A 22,276-nucleotide genomic window follows, 5' to 3' on the forward strand; every position below is an offset into this window, starting at 1 on the left:
TGAGAAAATGGCCACCGATCGGTTAAGAATACTCTTTATTGAACAATACGGAATATACGGGTATTTCTGCAGGACCTTATAGAATTTTAACATCAATGGCCATGCGGTAAGCACTTTATATTTGAAATCTGAACGTTTATGTAGATGTACGGGCCGTAAATGGAAAAGTGCAAACACCTGGTTGAAGTTCGGTCGGGACAGACGACCGTCGTGTATCCATGGCTTGTTGTTCATGTATCCCATCTTGTCCGTGTAAATTCCTGAACCTCTTCTTTCTTGACAGACATAAGATCCATATAGCATCGTTTCGAGTCCTTTTGACGTGCTTTTGAAGGATATTTTCTTTGTTTTGATGTATTTTCTTCGGACGTTACCGTTGCTATGGCCGTTGTTGCAGGAAGTGGTGAGGCGGAAGAGGCGACTCCATTGGTTGTAATGGGAATCACGTGTCAAAAACCGCTTTGTCAAAAACCCCTTTGAATGTATTACTGCGCTGCTAAGAAAATAGTACTGACTTTTAAACTCTAATTATAAAAATACTGCGCCGAATCAGATGTCGGTACTTTTTTTTCTTACTTACTACCAATAAATCTTTTTTTAAGAAGCAGAGATTATTTAAATCCACTTGATGGGAACGAAACTGAACGATAAGGGGCTAGACAATACGGCCTATCAGTATTTTAGCCTTGAAAATTAAAAAGTACTCCAACATTGAACTATAGGATTCTTTAAAAAAAAGTGTTCACGTGGTTCAACTTGCCCCAGGTAAGGGGTTGATCCTAGTCAAGGGGTAAATTTACCCATATGATATTTTACATTTTCAAGTTTAAACTTGAAAAAAGAATGTATTCACGTATCAAAAATAATTTAATAACACATTTCCCTTTTGCAAATCGTCTTATTTATTTTCGTAATGGTATTTAAACAATATAAAACCAATTAAATAAAGTTTGTTATTCAGAACATTTTAATATTTGCAATTGTTAATTCAATATTGAAAACTTCTCTTAAATGAGTGTATTCATCCAAATGAAAGGGTCATACAGCATAATTTGAGAAGCAAAGACATAATACAAAATATGAATAGTAGGATAATTGGCCCAATTTACCCCAAGGCATTTGGTTCATCTTGCCCCATGGCCACCATTTTGACCTAACCTGGCTAGCTTAATGCTTCAGGCTATGATTTTATACATTGGAATATCACCAACATGCATGATTTTTAAGTTTAGACCTGGGTACATTTGCTTTAAAATAAAAATCATTAAACCATAAAAGTATTCTTGTATTTCAGATTTCAATCTACGACGTGGACTGGGAGGAGAGACCATTACAGATGACACCGGCTCTTCTATATGTTTGTGTCAACATGCTTCTTGTCAATGACTGATATATGTATATGTGTCTTTATTCATCTGCCTGCCTTCTTGGTATCTATACTAATTTAGCATTTTTTAAATTTATTTTAAAAGTCTATACAGTAAATAGCAGACATTTGCTCAAGCAGTAAAGAGATAGAAAGTTGCTACATACTGGGAAAAACTAAGCAGTCAAGAGCGTTTCATTACATTCAACAGAGAAGCAAATCAACAATAGCTGCAGCTTGTGTTGTTTTAGTATTCAGGACTCCATTCATTAAAGATGACGATCAGAAACACGACGACTGTTGTCACATAGAAAATGAAGAAAGCTTTGTTGATTCTTGTGGCGATTCTGGTCCAGTAACCAGGCCTGCCTCCATCTTCCGTGCTCTTAAAGAACAAAGCCAGGTTCTTCTCCAGATCTTTCAACTCATCCAGGATCACCTGGAATCCATGAGATTCCCCTTTGAGATTACTGTCCTGAAACACACATTAGATTAGATATATTGATATTAGTGTTTATTAATAAGTGGATGATGACTTGTCTAAGAATAGTCTTTGACATTAGATTTTTTTGGACCAACAATTAAGGTAATAAGGATAATTATTTCTCTTTCTACACACTACACCAGTGGTTCTCAATCTTTTCAAGCCATGACCCCCCAAAATAATCATATTTGAACTGGGGACCTTCCACCCTGACAAGCACTTGCAATTGTACGAGTTGAGGCATTTAGTTTGACTCGGTTCTACAGATACATATTGTGAAAATAGCCGATCTACAAGCTCACAACGCCTGGCAACGTGAGGCGTTGTGAGGCATTGTGCGAGCATTGTGAGCTTGTAGATCTGTTATTTTGAAAATGTTTGCCTCTTTCTAATATTATTTGACAATTTGGCCAATGTTTGACCAGTTTGTATAGTTTGTCGATTACTTTTGATGCAGTAGACTAATGCATTGGTTCTCAAAGTGGGGTCCACTTGAGGGGGTTCCAGGGGGTCCCCAGCTAAATGATGGATAGGAACCAAATGGACCCTTATGGGTCTGTAACTCTGAGAGTGTACAAATGAAACCAAATGGACCCTAACGGGTCCATTTGGTTCCATTTGTACACTCTACGAGTTAAGTCAGAGTTAAGTTAAAATTGATTTTACAATATGAATTGGGGTCCCAGAGATAGAAATGCCATTAAATGGGGGTCAGTAGCCTAATGCATTTCAAACTGGGGGTCCTTAAAATCAAAATGGTTGAGGATCACTGCTACTGGGGAGTCCCTCGCTTATCTTTTCAAATGGGGGTCTGCGGGCTAATAAGTGTCCATTGGGGGTCCTTGACATGAAACAGTTTGAGAACCACTGGGCTAATGGTCTTTAAAATGTATTAAAAAGGCCTTAAAAGTCCTTAAGTTATCACTTCACTCACTGTCATCTGGGGACTCACTCACTGTCTTAACACTGTCTTAACCCCCCCTGGGGGTCCCGACCCACAGGTTGAGAACCAGTGCACTACACACATGTACAATGGTGACATGACGCTAACCTCTTCAGCCATACTCTGAAGCTCGTGCGTTGTGTTTCTCTCATCACCAGCATCAGGGACATCATTGTAGAAGCATGGAGGACACCACTTGCATCTCTTCTCTGAAATGACACATATAATAATAATAATAAACTTTATTTATAGAGCACCTTTCAGATGTGACTGCAGTTCCAAGTGCTTTATATATTCAAATCTAAAACTAAAATTGTAAACACAGATCAAACATACCAATAACGGTTATAATCTAGTCAAGAGTTACATTTAAACGGTGAAATTTAAAAAGGGTAAAATCCTTTAAAAGGAAATCAGCGAGGCAAGAAGAGTGTTTTTAGCAGCCTCATACAGTACGCTATGATTGATGATTATACCACGTTATGATTTAAATGATTCAAGGATAATAGTCATGGATGAGAATTTACAAACAAACCCCTTCAAATGATCCAGAATGCCATGGCACGCCTTTTCTTAAACCTCCCAAAATTCCCACGTCTTCTACCCTTTTCACCAGGGACATGCTGGGCCCCTAATTCAGCCCGGGAATCCCAGATAGAGAGGCCCGCACGGTCCTTTTTTTTTGCCTCCGGCCTGCCCCCGTGTTTATTCCTACTAACAACAACACTACATGTTTAGGGCAGTGGTGCTGAGAGATTAGTTGGTTACTTGTTCACATATTTAGATAGACATTTAATTGTTTGCTTGATCACAAATGCTAAGAGTACTATTTAGATTGCATGTTGTTTAAACATAATTACACTAGGTTTTATGTTTATCCTACCTGGTATCCCAGTTTCTTTCAAGCACTCATTTGGTTTTCATTGCACTTTACTTATGCAACCATTTACTCTGTTATTTGCTGACGAGGGTTCATGCCATTTACTTGGATCTTGGACATTGTAAGTTGCTGTGTGTGGATGAGAGCGTCTGTCTCACCTATGTTACAGCTGTAGCCTTTGGCCTTGTCCTTCTTCGGGTTGTCTGTCTCTGTCTTCTGGTCTTTTTCCAACAGATACGTCACCAGCAAAGTCTCCAACAGACTTAGCAGCATCAGAGAAAAACTCCCAAAGCAGTACATTGCTGTGAGCAGGACACACTTTGATTAATATAACCATGACATCTAAATAGATTTAAAAATAGATAGATTTTGTGTATACGAATGATCCAAAGATTAAACAAGCTCATGTTGGGCTGGCCCCAAAGGTTATGTTCCCTGCTGAAACAAAAACAGCAAATGATGGTTGCTGGTTTTGATTGATTGATTGATTGATTGATTACTTTATAAACAATTTGCAAATAGTACAGTGGTAGAATTTTACAATGATTTCTAAAAGGATAAGACAAAAAGCCCTATGGGGCTTGTTTCCATTGTGGTCCTGTGTATTAAATTCATCAGGTTTTAACTGGTCTTAATTGGACTTAAGCTGGTTTAGCTGGTTTACCAGGCTGGTCTTGCTGGTTTGTCAGTAGCCTAATAGTTGGTCAGCTGGACATAACACACTATTTTAAAACATCTTTAAAATAGTGAAACTAGCAGGATCTACAAGCTCATATAGTGTAGATGTAGATATCTATTTTTCACAATTTTGAAATGTTTTTCAAAATATAAAAAAAAAGCCTAATAAGACAAGTTTAAGGGAATAGTCTTTCAGCAGAGAGGGTTAGGGTTGGGGATAGGGTTAGTAATGGGGCAAGTCGGACCAACGCGCCGTCTGAATAATGCACCGTCTGAACAATGACACGGCACCGCAACGTGTGCAACTACTCAGTGTAACATACTCACTCCCGAGCATTAATATGAAGCCATGTTTATTTCTATAAACCACGAGGGCATGGGATCTCTGTAGAAGTCAATTGACCGCATCGTCGGTGTGCAAATAGAGATGCTAGGGGAGGGCCCTGAAAGTGACCTTCTGGCTGTCAAAACTGCCGTATTTAACGAGAGGGGTGAGACTGTGTTGCTCCGAGGCCAGCCCTAATAACCCGATGAGTGTTACCTATAATTGGTATTCTGTTGGATGTGGCGGGCAGGATGTCGTTGAGAATGAGTTGTAAAACTGTGACGGCCAGCAGCACGGTGACCTTGAAGCTCAGCTTCTCTCCACCGCTATCCGAGATCAGGAAAGACGCCATGTCTAGACCCAGGAAGCACAAGACGGGCAACAGGAAGTTGACGATGTAGAGGACGGCCTTCCTCTTCATAGCGACCTGGGAGGAGATGTTAGAAGGTCAGCCTAGACTAGAGGCGGTTCAGATTTGACAAAATGCAACCGTAGCAGTTTGCATTAAAATGTAGAAAACACTTCAACAGGGGGTCCGGGATCCTTAGGAGGTCCTCAGAGTTACTACAGGGGGGCCGCCAAATCTTTGTGTGATAGGATATTTGTTTTACATTAACCACTTGAACCCTAGCATCCCCATTCTGAGGAGAACTTTAGCCAAAAATAGCCGATCTACAAGCTCACAACGCCTCGCCTCGCGCCTGGATGTTTTTTTTTTGGCAAAGAGTTTTGGTGTAGAGGGAAAAAAGAGCAGACCAAGTACAGAGCATAAGGTCAGGTTTACTAAGTATTGACGGTTTAAGTGGTTAAATGTCTGAAAATACACGTTGACATGAATCCAACACTGATGATAGTGTAATCTGAAACACAATTGTATACAATATGTAGTGGGGGGTCCCTGCGTCATCTCTCTCTCTCTCAGCTAAGGGGTCCTTGGCCCTGGAAAACGTTGAAGACCCCTGCCCTAGCCTGTATGAATATTAATACCTACAGTGTAGACAATGCGCTGGGGTCTGAAGTCAGACGCGTTGAGTTCGACGAATGAAATGTTGTGAAACATCCAATCGTACTCGTCCCGAAGCATCATCGTGGTGATAAATCTGGTGTCGTTGTGGTCATAGGCTGATTTGAGCTGCAGTTCGTCGGCTGGTAAAGGAACAGGAGAAAACACTTGAGGTTATTCAGACGGCAGGCAGTCAAATTAATCAGATGAGAATCAACATGCAGTTACAGTACGTCATATTGCCTCTATTTCTGATATTTAAACAGAAATAGTAGACTCCCTCACGAAAATATATCCCAGAGGCAAACGTGAGGCTGCAGGACTGAGTGTCGAAGGGGAACTTGTAGACGTTCATCCTACATGTGCTGACGATCACTTCTTTATTCAGAGCCTCGACTCTCCCGTTAGAGAGAATGTGGACATAGGGGCTTAGAACAACCTTATCCATCTCCAACCTGGAAGACACACACACACACACACACACACATGCACATGTACACACACACACACAAGTATTTGAAAACAAGTTACTTTGTAAATGCTACTTTTTCTTTTATTTTCTTTTTTTTTTTGCCGTTGAGCGGCCTGGTCTGAGCGGAGCGCGGAGAGCAAATCAACATGAGCGAAGGAGCAGGGGGGGGAGTGGGGTGGGGGTAGCGAGCGTGACAACAGCCCCCTGGAGCAACGAGGGGCATTTCCCCCCGCTCCACTCAGCTCACATGCTCTGGTGTGTGTGTGTGTGTGTGTGTGTGTGTGTGTGTGTGTGTGTGTGTGTGTGTGTGTGTGTGTGTGTGTGTGTGTGTGCACACAGCATGTCTGCATACATATTCATACCTCTCTTCGATCATAATATCAGGCTTCCACAGCCATCCAGTGGGTACAGTAATTGACTCAATTCCACAGAACTCAGAGGGATCCCAGGATATGTGCTCATTTTCCCAACTCTGTATAGGAGGAACATTACAAACAAGGCAGGAATCATTCTTAAGCCATAGGGCCTCATTCACTAAGCTGTTCCAGAATATCGTGTACATAAAGTGACTAAAGACGAGCACATTTTCGATAAGCACAAACTGAGGTGCGATTCACAAAAACACTGTGTACAGCCTTGATACGTGTGTATTGCAGGTGTTCCTCATTTCGGTCTGAAAGTCAGAGGCCCGTTGACGTGAAGAATCATTGGCATTGGATTTTAACTTTCTCCAATTAAACAAAGGTAATTTTTTTATATAATCGTTCACTGATATACAAGTATTTTTTTCCACAGTAACCATTCCACATAAATGTACTTCTCTTAACACTATTAAACACTGTTTTACTGTGTCTGCCACACTCTAAAATTACGCTGGAAACGTAACAGAAATATATGTATTCATGTACTTTACAGTTATTTAATAGCATTTCTGACAACTTGTTTTGTAAATACAGAGGTATTACAAGATACACACAAGATCGCCATCTTGCAGTGATGATATCTAATCAGAACTCACCATTGCGATCCACCAGGTTGCAACGAATTTCAGGTCTTTCTCAACCTACGCGTAAACAAACACAGCCGACAATCAACTCTTGTCCGAAAATCGCAACGAGTAAGTTTGTAAATAAGTAGATGCAAACAGAAATGCACACTACAGAGGAGGCAACACATATGCATGCATACATTTATACAGTAAGTATACAGTATAGTGATCCACATGTCATGCAGGCAAATACATATATGTCATGGCTCCCTGGTTGCCAAGCCAGTTAAAACATTTAAGCATGTGGTGTCCCAATTTGGGGCATGTCGTTATAGGCAAACATTCTCAAATATGGCAGTAGAGACACAAAGGAGACTATTTGTGTCTCCTACCAAAACCACTGCCGGTCATCAAATTATTGGTTTAGGAATGCGACGAAAACAACAACAAACTAGAAAAAGTGCTCCTCGGAGCACAGGTCTCCGCCAGGTCAGGTAGGTTATTGTGGCCTCCTGGTGGCGCTATAATAGGCCAATGTGAAAAGGGTGGCATTTCTTCTTAGGCCTTTCAATGGGATGACACTGCATTCATGATTTGAGGCATTTTGTTCCAAAAATGTGTTTTGCTAAATTAGACCTGCTGGTGGCGCTATAAAGGCCAATGTGAATGTGAAAAGGGGGGCATTTCTTCCTCGGCCTAGTGGGAATCTGCATGCAAACTTTCACGGAAATTGCACACTGCATTCATGTTTTGAGGCATTTTGTTTAAAACTGACCAATCCTGCAAACTTTGGAAGCCACTGTAAGCCAAATAGGATGGAATATGAAATATCGGACAGATCCATCAGAATCACATGACTATGGAGATGCAGTGTACCAATTTGCGTGTTTTTTGGACATAATCTGAAGGAATAATCTCCAAAAATGTATTTTACATAAATCGGCCTCCTGGTGGCGCTGTAAAAAGCAGATGTGAAAAATGCAGTCCAATGTTTTTCCTTGGCCTCTAGGGAGTGTGCGTGCAAAGTTTCACGCAGATCGGTGCAGTTATAGTTAAAAATGCAAATCGGCCAGTTATAGCGCCACCATGAGGCTGATTTGAAAATGTTCAAGTGGCATTTCTTCCTCGGCCTAGTGGGAATGTGTGTGTGCAATTTTATGGAAATGGCAAGCTGCGTTCATGATTGGAGGCAGTTTGTTCAAAACGGACCAATCCTGCAAACTTTGGAAGCCAACCTTAGCCAATGAGGATGTAATATGGGAAATCAGACAGATCCGGGTTGATCACATGACTATAGAGATACTGTGTACCGATTTGCATGACGTTTGGTTAAAAGCTGTAGGTGTAATGAGAAAAAATGGGTTTTGCACAAATCGGCCTCCTGGTGGCGCTATAATAGGCCCATGTGAAAAATGTGTGGCAGAGGTTCTGAATTGGCATCCAGGGAGTGGGTGTGCACAGTTTCGCAGCGACCGGGCCAACGGTGCCGGAGATTAGCTGTTAACACACAGACAGGACACACACACACACACACACACACACGGACGGACGGACGGACGGAGGGTAAAACATACTCTCTCGCCATGCCTTTCGGCCTGGCGGAGACAAAAATCAATGAATTCAAGACTCCAATCACAAGTGCGTCATGCTGTGCTCAATGTACACCTTGTGATAAGTGTGGCATGGCATTTATTCTCTCTCTTCATTGTCCAATATGTCAAGAGCAGAAATGCCTTAATGAGAACACAACGTTCACTTACCACGTCTAAAATAGCGCTGAGTGATATCCACATCTCCACCACGGTGGCCTTTGTGTGGTTTAGAACGGGTCGTGTTGCCGTGTACAGCCTGTTGTCTTCTCTCATGTCCAGGTGCACGACTACATCGTGGAAACTACACGCCTGTTTACCTGAGACTGAGTAGAACAACACAATTGTTTTTAACGTGTGCACTGACCAGTAGACCTATTTGTGTTAAGTCTGAAATATACTGAACCAACAGATAGAACCAACAGATATAGATAGATAGATAGATAGATAGATAGATAGATAGATAGATAGATAGATAGATAGATAGATAGATAGATAGATAGATAGATAGATAGATAGATAGATAGGCAGCGGTTCTGGTAGGAGACACAAAGGAGACTCTTTGTGTCTCCTACCGGAACCGCTGCCGGTCATCAATCAATGTGACAAAAACAAAAAAAGAATATCCATGAATTCAAGTCTCCATGGGGTGACTAATCGATAGAAAAAAAGTCACTTGGGGTCAAACTATCCATTTAAGTTAATGTTAGTCAAACAAACTACAAGTCAAATCAACACACTCCTGCTGGCACTGCCCAACAGCCCGCAAAACAATACTGGAAATGATGAATGATGAATGATGTTGAAATTGATGTGTCCGCCTCATCGGCTTGCATTTCAGATGAGTTGGCAACGACATGTCTCGTGCTGTTGTCTGAGCGAACTGCGTCAGCCCAAAGCATCTGGAATTGCAAGCCAATACGTTTGGAATGCAAGCTGTAATGTGCACATGTCTGTTGACCGTCATTAAACACAATTCTATTCTACTCACCTTCTCCCTTGGTTGGATCCAGGTCATCGGGTGTGTTCTGGGTTGGCATCACGGTTGGCATCACGGTGGGCATGGGTGCTGCGGTTAGGTCTACTGAACCTGCTGAGCCTGGCACCAGGGACATTTGGTTTAGTATGGTATATCTGGCCAGAATTCAGCCTGCATGCTTTGAATATGTCTTGACAAAAAGAGCCAAACATGATTGCTCGGAATATGAAGTATCTTGGATTGATTGAGTATTATTTATGTGTGAGTTACTTCATAGTTTCGTCTATAGCTGCTTAATGTCCAAATAAAGCCCAGCATACAATTCATTACTATGCTGTGGTTTAAACACTTAAAGGGATAGTTCACCCCCACAATTACATTTTTTCTATTGATTACTCATGCCATGGAGCCTTGAATTAGTGGAGATTTTTGGGGGGTATTTGTCTCAAACAGTCTCAAACAGTCTCCATTGAGTCTCCGGTCATCAAGTTTTGCAACAAAAAAAAGAAAAGAAAATATCCATGATTTCAAGGCTTCATGGGGTGTGTAATTGATAGAAAATAAGTAATTTTTTGGGTGAACTATCCCTTTAAACCGTATTATACTTAGTTGACCGGAGTCCCACATGGGTCTATACCTGTCATTTTCCCCCCTCGATACACTAAATATGTCTTGTGTTGGTGCATGTTGTGAGCTTGTAGATCGGCTATTTTCAAATGGCCGAAATGTATGGCTGAAGATGTGATATAATGTTTTGTAATAATAACCTAATAATCTAACCTACAAAGTAACTAGCAACTAATGTTGTCAAATAGTTGTAGCGGAGTTCCAGAGTCTGCGGGGTCAGCCGCTGCAAAGGCTCGGTCGCCTTTGGACTTGCAACTACCAGGAGCAACTGGTCACAAGAGCTATTGTGAAACTTGTCCTGACTTGACCACATTTCTCACTTCAGATTCATTTGACTACCGCACATAATGCAAGATATGAAACTAGGCAGTGTGTCTGTTTGCCAAGAATTTGTGTATGACCGAAACTCATGATGTAGTCTATCAACCCTTTGTGTATAATTTGCATGAACTTGTAACCTATGAATGCTGCTGTTGAACTCTAAAAATGCTCCGCTTCACGCTGTGTTTCGAGCTTGTAGATCTGCTACTTTTTATGCTTTTGTGTGACGCTGTCGGTGCCGGCTTAACGGAAGGGCTTTAGGTTGGGGCGGGCACCAAATGGCGGGGAGAAAGTGAAATAAACAGGTGAAATGTACCGGTGAAGGGTCAATTTTCAGCATTGAACCCCATCCCCATCCCCATCCAGGTCCCCTCCAAGGGCCGGTTAATCCGCCCCTGGACGCTGTAGTATGATCATGGCCCCTGAATCGCTAGCCTTGCATTCAGGGTCTGGTGACGCTGTCGGAGGCGGGTTTTCTCTAACCAGCCCAATGGGGATGGGGATGATCCAGTAAAGAACCAATCGCCCACAAAGTCCCACTTTGGCCACGCCCCCCATCTCAGAAAAAAACGGCTGCACTGAGAGGGCTTTCTCGTACTATATTCTGTTTACTAAAGAGCTGGAGAGACCCCTGTGACCGAACAAACGCTCTGTAGCAATGATTACTATCAGAATATAGTACTTTAACCTTTTTAACAAAAAATATCACTTACCCTAACTTTAAAATACGGAGATAAGGGGTTTCTAACCCAACAGCAACGACATCAGACTGAGTGAAATATCAACAGACAACATCCTGAATCTACAACACCTCTGAGCAAAGCAGACCATGATAAACTGGATTTTTGTTGTTATTTATCCAATACAAACAATCCAACACAACTAGTAACAGTGTGCTTCTTGGAGCAGCAGACATCATCACATCTCTATGTTTGGGAAATGATGTTAGCTTGCATAAGAGCCAGTGGTGGAAAAAAAGTTCTCTTCTTAAGTAAAAGTATCAATACTGCAATGTAGATATATTCTGTTAAAAGAAAGTAAAAGTGCTGTATTAAACATGTACTTGAGGAAAAGTACAAAAGTATCTGCATCAAAATATACTGAAAGTACAAAAGTAAAAGTAGTCATTCATTGTGCAGATAGTCCCATTTCAGATTTCTTTTTGGGGTTTTTTAAACAGACGATCTCCAAGCTCACAATATTCCAGTAAAGTAAACGTACCTGAGTACATTTGCTTGTACGCTTTTACTTTCCACCACTGCTAAAAGCTAAACAGAAATAGAACATGTCACAGTGCATGCATATAGTATGTTCTACATCTTACCTGTGAAGATGAGCAGGACAATTAGACCAACAAGCATTGTAACTCGTGTGAGTACGAGTGTGTGTGTGTGCGCAGAGTGCTGAGTGTGTGTGTGTGTGTGTGTGTGTGTGTGTGTGTGTGTGTGTGTGTGTGTGTGTGTGTGTGTGTGTGTGTGTTTCTCCTCTAAGCCACATGTAACTGTGTGTTTATAAATCAACAGCATCCAGTCCCAGCCCAATAGAGGAGGGCAGGGCCATATGGAATAAACATGAAAACAGAGGGGACTCCCTCAACTCAAGACCGGGAACGCATCTGTGTTATTTTAAGATTTCTTTGGCTATTCAAAAAATGTATTTGGTCGCAGACCCCATCTCAAAATATGTTGTTCCAGGGACCTTTTAGCAGTGGTTTAAAAGCGTACAAGCAAATGTACTCAGATACTTTTACTTTACTGGAATATTTCCAAATGTTCAATACTTTGTAGATTTTGATTATTATTACAAAACACTTTGGCCATTTGCAAATAGCAAAGTTTATAAAAAAAAAACACATTTTGAACTTGTGAAATGGGACTCCCTCAACTCAAGACCGGGAACGCACCAAATACATTTTATGTTAGGAATGCAAAATGTGTTAGAAATGTTTGTTTAAAAAATACATATATTCAAAGATTTGCACACATTTTCATGATAAAAAATAAATAAAAAAATAGCAGATCTACAAGCTCATAGCTCATATGAGCTTGTAGATCTGGTATTTTTGAATAACCAAAGTATGAAATAATGGTTATAGCTAAAAATCTAAAATGACACAGGATGTGTTCCCGGTCTTAATGGGTTAATGGTTGTGAACAATGGCAATGGTTGTGAATGATGTCTCGGAAGACGTTATATTGACAGTCGTGTTCTTGCTATAACACTGGAAGAAATATGAAAGGGTCACGTGTGCTGGTGAGGTGAGAAACCGAACCAAATGCAGGACAGCCAGGCAAAGTGGTGTTCAAAACCCCATTAACGGGTGTTTTAATGCAGGAGACAAACTAAAACATGTGACAGGACACAACGACTCCACAAGGACGGACTATAGGGAACAACGCTGATATCCTGTACACATGAGGGCTGATTACATCCGATACAGCTGGAGCACACAGAAACACAGAACAAAGAATGCTAGTCCAGGGAAAAGTGGTGTAAGGTAACTAAGTACATTTACTCAAGTACTGTACTTAAGTACACTTTTGAGGATTTTTTTTTTTTACTTTACTAGAGTATTTCCAATTTTCAGCTACTTTTACTTCTTCTCCACTATACATCTCAGAGGCAAATATTATACTTTTACTCCACTACAATGATTTGACTGCTTTAGTTACTAGTTACTTTGTAGATTTAAATTATGGTCACAAAACATGCATCAATCACTTCAGCCCTATACATATATATTTCGGCCATTTCAAAATAGCTGATCTACAAGCTCACAATGCGTCGCATTGCTGATCGGAGATCTGCTATTTTCAAAAGATTTTTATGTGAAATGGGACATTCTGCGCAATGAGTACCTACTCTTACTTTTGGTACTTAAAGTATATTTTAATGCCAATATTTTTGTAAATTTTGACTTGTAACAGAGTATTTCTACACTGCAATATTACAATATTGACTTTTACTTAAGTAAAAGATGCGAGTACTTTTTCCACCACTGACCAGGGAACAAAATACATAGAAATACAAGACCTAGACCCTACAATCAATGAAAAACGTCCCTCTAGTAGGGACGGCTCCTGACATCCCACAATGTCCAAGAAGAAGAGGGACAAGAACAGGCTTGAGAGTGCAGGTATACAGGTGGGCAAGCAGGGAAAAGGGGCTGAAACCCCCCGGAGCTTTCTTCCACGGCCAGGACAGGAACTGAAGGGGGACTGATAAAGTGGCATAGGACGGTCAGTAATTGCATGACCAGGACTTCTAGAGGTGGTATCGGAGCCATCACAACCAGAACGTGTAGCCGTGACAACGGAACCCGCACAACCAGAGACAACACAATCAAACTACTGTAGCATGTGTGTAACGACGCATTTTTACCTTCCTATGTCCTGTTTTCTTTTGCATGTTACTTCACAGGTACGGTATGGGAGCAGGGGGGAGCATCAATATGTCCGTACACGGACAAATGTGCCCGTGGCAAAGACTTGGTCTCGTCCGTGGCAAATTATTCATTTACACGCCATTATATAATGTTCTTATTTTGATCATAAGACCCAATTACTGAATGTCAAGTCTCTTCAGAATACCTATGGCTCTGATTTACTACGACACTATATATGACACATTAGGAGTCCTACTAGTGGTTCTCAAATGTTTTATTTGCAAGGACCCTCATAACTCTTCTCTGAGAGTGTACAAATGGAACCAAATGGACCCTTACGGGTCCATTTGGTTCCATTTGTACACTCTCAGAGTTACAGACCTGTTATATGGTCATTCAGGGCTAGCGCTTTATGTGTTTCCGGTAATATTGTTGTCCACTCATTTTGTATGTCCGTGGCAAACATTTAATTTTGACCAAAATGTCCACTACAAGACAGCATGGTGATGACTCCTGTATGGGAGTGATCCTATACGCGGTAGACACAGAAACAAACAAGATGGATGTCCAGTCGTAATTCCAGTTTTAGGTGTATTTATTGAATGAAGTTGCAGTTGTAATGATGAACATACCATTCATAATTCCAGTGTGGGTTCTGTAGTGATTCTCTGTTCTTCTGTATTCCTGTCTGCTTCTGGTGAGAGCGGTTTGGCTCCTCACTACCTGTGTCCGGTGTCCCAGCTCATCACTGCACCTGTAGCCTCGATTTCCAGGCTTTTATGTTTTAGTTTTGCTCAGAAATAAGAGCCTGGACCAGCCTGTTGACGTTCCTGGAATAAGAAGTGTTGCATTTCCCCAACCAACCAGAGTGCAGTGGGCGTCGCTCCGAATGTTGTGACATCAGGGCTCTCAATGCTCCACATTGGGGAGGAGGAGGGGCATTGGGGTGACGGACAGATCGATGAACCAATGGGATCCCACCGATTTTTTCTCCGGAGATTTTGAACCCGCCCCTCTAGACCAGATATCAGACACGCTAGCAATAGGGTCTGGCTGCAGACTGAAGCGCAAAATGAGCATGTGACCGGGGGGCGGGACCTCCTCTGATGGAAACCTCCTTTCGTGGACCTCGTCCAGAGAACGGAAACGGAAATGTATTAAAGGGGTGTTTCTTTTCTTTTTTTTCTCCGGAAACGGAAATGTATTGTTTTCTTAAATGAGGTTTGGATTATTTTAAATCACGCTAAATGGCCGCCGTTTGCCCGGGCGGCCACCCCGGGAGCCGGGGTGGGCACCGACGCGTGCGCACCCCCGGCCCGGATTCAACGAGCCCTCCGCCGGCCCCGTGCCTCCCACGGTCCGGGAGGTACCGGCCGTTTTAGACCGAAAAAGAGCAGATCGACAAGCCTGAGAGACCGAAAAAAGTTGAGATTTTCGGCCGGGGGTCCTCCCGGGGGTCCCCGGGGACCTAAGTTTGAAGAGGCTTAATGGTGATTATTTAGTGAATTATGGACAATTTGTTTGTTTTAACAGAACATTTTATTAAATAAGTTTTATAGAGGCTTGATTATTTAGTGAATTATGGATAATTTGTTTGTTTTAACATAACGTTAATATATGTTTTCGCGATAATATATTTGTGTCTCTATAATATTAATATATGATAATATATAATAATATATAAAGATGTCCCCTGGTTCTTTTTGAAAAATTCAAAAAATCTTCTAAGTACAAAGTACCTCCAGGTCTCTGCGGAGGGGGGTCCGCTCCACCCAACCACGTACCCAGGATCGGGGTGCCTCGGTCTGGGTAGAGAGGGACCGTCAAAGGGGTCCCTGGTTCTTTTTGAAAAATACAAAAAATCTTCTAAGTACAAAGTACCTCCAGGTCTCTGCGGAGGGGGGTCCGCTCCACCCAACCACGTACCCAGGATCGGGGTGCCTCGGTCTGGGTAGAGAGGGACCGTCAAAGGGGTCCCTGGTTCTTTTTGAAAAATACAAAAAATCTTCTAAGTACAAAGTACCTCCAGGTCTCTGCGGAGGGGGGTCCGCTCCACCCAACCACGTACCCAGGATCGGGGTGCCTTGGTCTGGGACGGACCCCCTTTGGCGGTCCCTCTCTACCCAGACCCGACTGGGTACTCGCTCCACTCCGGGGACCCCCGGCCCGGGGGTCCCTGGCTCCAGAGGCTCCACCCCGGCCACTCGGCCGCTCGGCTCAGTTAGTGCCCCCAGTGGTTAAAACACAATTATGCAGGACCTCTTCTGCTGGAACGTGACGTCACAACCTCAGCCGTGTTGAGCTCGTCTCGTGGAACAGGTCTGCAGCCAGACGCTTCTCCACGCTAGGGCAGTCTACTGCACCTGTGACCCTCTAAATACACACCCAGTGCTGTCAATCTAAAGCCTGCCACCAGGTGTCCAATGATAATACTACAAATAATAAATAACATGCCACCATCATAATGGCTCCTCCCTCCAACAGTCGACCAGCCAGCTGGAGCATCAGCAAGTCTACTATTGCCACTCTTTGGGCTCGAACTGCAGTCACAAAACCATACAGCTACAGCTTACCGGGCGAAGGACACCCTGTGTGGTAGCTGGGTGGGTGCTGTCCGCTGGGTCCATTTGGTCGAGCCATTCTGTCACGTGCTGGTGAGGTGAAAACCCAAATGCAGGACAGCCAGGCAACGTGGTGTTAAATACTGACTGGGACTGACTATAGGGAACAAGCCTGATATCCTGTACACATGAGGGCTGATTATACATCAGATAGACTACAGCTGGAGCAAACAGAAACATAGAACCAAGAATACTAGACCAGGGAACAAAGTGAATACAAGACCCAGACACTACAATCAATGACAAAGTCTGTGGCTGTGACAGAAAAGGCCTCAAAACAATAACTGCACTGCTGGGAAATGTTTATCGACAGGGCCAGCGCGCCCATTAGGCAGAGTAGGCAGTTGGCGCCCTTTTTTTGCAGGCTCTGGGTGGCGCTGTGGCAGAAAACGGTGGCGTGGCGCTGTCAGACATAGGATAGGCTCCTGTCCTCTGAATTACTTTCTGTTAAAAAGAGACTTAGGTGCTCTTATTTTGAAATGGGGGGGGGGGGCACCAGGAAAAATTTTGCCTAGGGCGCCAAATTTCCTAGCACCGGCCCTATCGACATTATAAGATTAATGTTATTATGTCTTTAAATTATGTAACACGTCACATGAACAACTCATGCCCTCTCTGTTCACTAAGCCCCCCTCCTCCCCACTCTGTCCCTTAGATGGGAGTTAGATGGGGCGGGCGGGGGGGGGGGGGGGGGGGGGGGGGGGACCACACTGAGTTAAAACAGAGACACGAGTATTACAAAATAGCAGCCCTTGGCCAGAGGGCTCTGGGTGTGTGTGTGTGTGTGTGTGTGTGTGTGTGTGTGTGTGTGTGTGTGTGTGTGTGTGTGTGTGTGTGTGTGTGTGTGTGTGTGTGTGTGTACCACTTTAGTTTATTATTACTATACTTCAATAATGTAGAGATCAAGTTGTTGTAAATGAGAATGTCATTGAATAAATATTTGGCAATTAGACAGCTGAATGACAGAGATCTCCTTATTGAATTTACGCTTAGAGCTACATTTCAATAAAGGAGAGAACAGCACGAGTACAGTCAAACACGTTGTCTAAAAGGATAACACAAAAAAAATTATTCAATTAATCAACATACAAAGTAGCACCAAAACATTCAATATCATCACAATATGAAAACCCTATATGTACAGAGTACAAAAAGAGGGGGTGGGGGTGAGGGAATGGGGTAAAGAAGGGGGGGGGTCGTCTGTCTAATGGGGAAGTGATGACTGTGATACCTCACTGAGTTATATGTAGAATGGTAACGTGTCCAATGAACAGCAGAGGGCACCAGAACAACCAGGACAATGTGATACTTTTTATCCTCCTGAACTTTTATTGTTCTGAAGGAATGTGGAGCAACTCTCACTTTCATTCACTGTATTTTGAATGCAAATGATGAAGAAAATAAGAAAGTAAACTAGCTAAATTAACTATAGCCAGATGAGGGAAGGAAAAAACAAATATTTTCAAACATAAAGTGAGGCTAACGGTACAAAACAAACTTCGAGAAGCCTACATGTTTGTGGCACAATACTTTTTCTGACCCTTTTAATTAATTTAGAAAATACCCAATATTGCAATAAACATCCAACACTAAAACTAACCATATAAACTATAATAATTGTATTACTACCATATTTGATTACTCTTGATAACAATCAATTTGATTTGGTTACAAGCATTCAGGAATCTATGCAATGATACATGTATTACTCTTATCTATTATTCATTTGTGATTTATGTGATAATGTATGATTGTTTGCATCAATTATTTATTTATTATTCTTTATTTATTTCCTTTTAATTATACAAAAATATCAGTTTTATTCAAAAGCAATGAGGAGTCTGCATCAGGTTGTATTGCTCTGATGGAATGTGGAGCACTGTGTATGTGAAAATAGTTTCAATAGGTTTGTGTGATTAAGCTTTCATTCATTTGGTGGTGGTGGTTGAATGCAGATGAAGAATAAAAACACACCTTTCACCCGCAGTTAAAATACAAATAGGCTAAATGATGATGGCGGATGATTGATTAGACAAACCATTCAAATGCAGAGATTAAACGTGTTAATGGTCACTGGTTGTCTGGCATTGAACAGATCACCTGTTAATGATCACATTATGGATGAACTGAGACCATTTTACTGCTCTTTGAGTCTGATGAGTTTCAGCAAAACTACAGAAATAGAAATGATTATTAGCCTTTCATAGTGTGATATTTAAAGGTGATATTATTTGGTTTGGAGAAAGGGGTGTTTAATAGCTTTTGTTGTGTTTGTTCAGTAACATGGTCTCTCTAACTCTAGAAAAATAGACTTAATATGTACGATGTGCTAATGTCTTCTCTCTCGGTTGGAATGCAGACAATGTGAACGTAACCAGAGAACTACAGACACAATTCAAGTCAATTCAAATGAGCTTTATTGGCATGAGAAAACATACATTTACATTGCCAGAGTGTCAAGATTACAATAAAAGAGTTTAGACACATGAGGAAAAAATGTCTGATATACAATGTCTAACATACAATGTCTGATATACAATGTCTAATATAAAATGTCTGATATACAATGTCTAATATAAAATGTCTGATATACAATGTCTAATATACATAAGTGGTCAAGGAGGCAAGGAGCAGTTATGAATAGCAGCAGATATAAATGCAGTCTCTTAAACAACACTTAGCAGCAGATATCAGACATAAGTGACAGTACCAGTGCAACAGCAGTGGTGTGTAATCTCTCCATTGAGTCTGTTGTGTGTTCAAATTGCTTCACAAAACAAAAACCTCCACCTCAAGACCCCACATTATGTGGACTTACTATGAGGTGGTGAGGTGAGACATGGTGATGAAGGGATGGTTCAACACCTGGTCAGGTGTTATCCTCTCCTTTGGATCCAGATGAAGCATTCGTTTCAACAGGTCCATGAAGAAGACCCATATGTCACCAGTTTCATCAGCATCTTCATGCAGGGCAAACACTTCTTCCAGTGAGCAGCTCTCATCCCAGAGGTCTTCATCTTCTGCTTCAAACTCTTCCTCTACGCAATACTCCTCTGGTTTCTAGACAACAATAGAACAAAAAAAGTTACAGTTTCAGTGATTTGAATGAATAATTGCAAGGATACTTGAATCATAAGAGAGGAAGTTATTACATCAAGTGGGTCAACGTGTGTGTGGGGGGGCAGTCATACCATAAATCTCCATGTATTGTTGTCCTGGATGAAAAAGCTGCAGGTTGTTTGTCCAGCATTCAAGTGAGATTGTGCTGGCATACCAAGCATCAAGAAGATGGATTGAAGCTGCAGAACAAAAGAGAATATTTCATATTTTTCACAATAATTCAGTCTTAGGTAAACTTCCAAGAACATGTAACTACTGCTACTTTATACTACTACTTTATTCAGAGTAGAATGTGCAGTTCATCAGTAGAATACTCACCACATCATATTCAGTGTCCCCACTGAAGAAATCATGACTCAGCATGGCATTAGCCACCACACAGCCCAGTGACCACATATCAAGTGCTTCTGTTAGTGGGAGGCCTAGGAATACTTCTGGTGCTCTGTGGGTTGTAAAATAAAAGAATGTTAGCAATATGATAACGTTCTCATCAAATGCAGTCATTACGGTTTGAATATTTTCTTGCTTTGGCTTTCAGTAAAACAGAGGCAAAGATATTTTTCAGTATTATATTTTCTTGCTTTGGCTTTCAGTTTGAATCCAGTCTTGCTTGTGCTTTCAATAAAACAGATAAGGCAAAGATAAATAAAATGTAACTTAACACATTGACCAAAAGAGTACTCACCTGTACTCCAGAATTGGTTTGATCCTCTGTTGCTTAGTCTCAGAGAAAGGAACGGCGAGGCCAGTCAATGAGTTTGACTTTGAGGGGTTGTTCTCGTTGGTTCACCAGCATGATGTTCTCCAGTTTGATGTCTGTATGGATGACACCTATACCCTTCAGGGCCTGGAGTGCAATGGCAAGCTGAAAGTCAAGAATAAGGAGCATGATTAATATATGAGGTGTGAAATTCAACTGAATATCTTTGTCTCAATGTGTTGTCATCACATTTCAAACCCATACCTGCTGTATGATGGGTCTCATCTCCATTATGGACATAGGAGAATCTCTCCCATTCACAAACTCCAGGAGATCAATATCCAGAGACTCAAACACCATGCATGTCAATCCTTTATGCACAAAGCTGTCGTAATATCTCACTATTCCACTTGTGTCAGGGTCAAGGACTTTCAGCTTTTGCAACATGGCCATCTAGGAATACAATAAGACAGATTTAGACAGGTATCATACAATAAATGATGCCCATTATGAGAAGCTCCCAAAGCTATGCTTACCTCGCATTCTACCACTTCATCGTAATTGCGGCGTTCTTTTATTATCTTGATGGCCACCATGTCACATGTACACGTGTGGATGGCCTTTGCCACCATGTCATAGCTTCCTTCCTCCATGAAGCTCAGGACGATGTACTGGCCTTCAGCCTTGTGTGATATCAATGATTCTGTCCTTAATCACTACAGATAAATGAGTTTGACCCTTACCTGTACATGTCCTTGAAGAATGCTGGTATGGTTCAAAGCGATGCTTTTTCAGGCCTCCTACTTTAAGTTTTAATGTTTTGCTCCCTTGTTGTCTCCTGGTCATTAATGTAGCCATGGTGTGTTTGTTGAGTCTTCTTTCTTCTGCTGCTTTCTCTAGGTTCAGGTGATATCTTCTGATGAAAACACTAAACCCACCCTATATATGCAGTCCAGCCAGGGTACTTAAGAAAGATGTTACCTGATTGGTCAGAGTCAGACAGGGGCATAACTTACTATGGTGTGTCTGTTGGGGGTGGGGGGGTATTGGGTGGGTAGTATACCTGCAACATTACATTAAATAGTTATTTATATGAGATAGTACTGTAATATATCATTCTAAATGTATTGGTAAATGTGCTTGCTAACTCACCTCAACTTTATGTCACAATAGATTAATACATTGTTCAGGTAAATTGGCCTTTTTGGAAAACTCCTTCCAGTGTTGATGAATTGAATACACTGGACCACAATGGAAATAAGCCATTTCTTTGTATGTTATCCTTTTAGCATCATTGTATAATCAAACCACTGACTGTAAAGTTTGCAAACTGTTATTCAATCAATGAATCAGTTAGAGCATTCAAAAACTTGATGTTGCAGTGTAGATAGTAGACACAGTAATAATTCATAATGTTTTGAATAAAGCTCTTTTAATTGCCTTGTTGACATTAACAGCTAGCTTTGAATAACACTGAAAACATTGTATTAATTCATAAAACATATTTTCAAGGTCTAATTAAGTAGCCTACTGTCAAGCCAGCATTTCTGAAGTGTTGAAAAACCAGGACAATTTAACCAGGGATTGTTCACCAGGAGGCTTTATTTCAATCAGGTGATATGAAATTAGTTTCAAAAGGGTTGTTGATTAAGCTTCCATTCAATGTATTTGAAATAATGAAGAAAGCCCACATTCTTTCCCCAGGTTAAAATGTAAATAGACTAAATGATGATGGCTGATGCTTCATTATAGACAACACATTCAAATGCAGAGATTAAACGTGTTAATGGTCACT

The 22,276-nt window shown here is 41.4% G+C and overlaps 1 protein-coding gene across 1 annotated transcript; it reads right to left on the bottom strand.

Annotated features, from left to right (window-relative positions):
- Positions 1–1,029: 1,029 nt before the first annotated feature.
- LOC311059718 (5-hydroxytryptamine receptor 3C-like) lies at positions 1,030–12,041 on the bottom strand. Its single transcript, XM_084077749.1, has 11 exons — positions 11,980–12,041; positions 9,720–9,827; positions 8,900–9,048; positions 7,170–7,214; positions 6,514–6,623; positions 5,965–6,134; positions 5,668–5,822; positions 4,893–5,103; positions 3,832–3,975; positions 2,902–3,002; positions 1,030–1,841 (listed from the first exon to the last, which is right to left on the bottom strand). Exons 1-11 carry the CDS (start codon positions 12,014–12,016, stop codon positions 1,614–1,616), a joined length of 1,458 nt encoding a protein of 485 aa, XP_083933875.1. The 5' UTR covers positions 12,017–12,041; the 3' UTR covers positions 1,030–1,613.
- Between the last annotated feature and the right edge of the window lie 10,235 nt (positions 12,042–22,276).

The sequence above is a fragment of the Gymnoscopelus microlampas genome, assembly GCF_963454915.1.
Source record: "Gymnoscopelus microlampas genome assembly, chromosome: 14".
Classification (NCBI taxonomy): domain Eukaryota; kingdom Metazoa; phylum Chordata; class Actinopteri; order Myctophiformes; family Myctophidae; genus Gymnoscopelus; species Gymnoscopelus microlampas.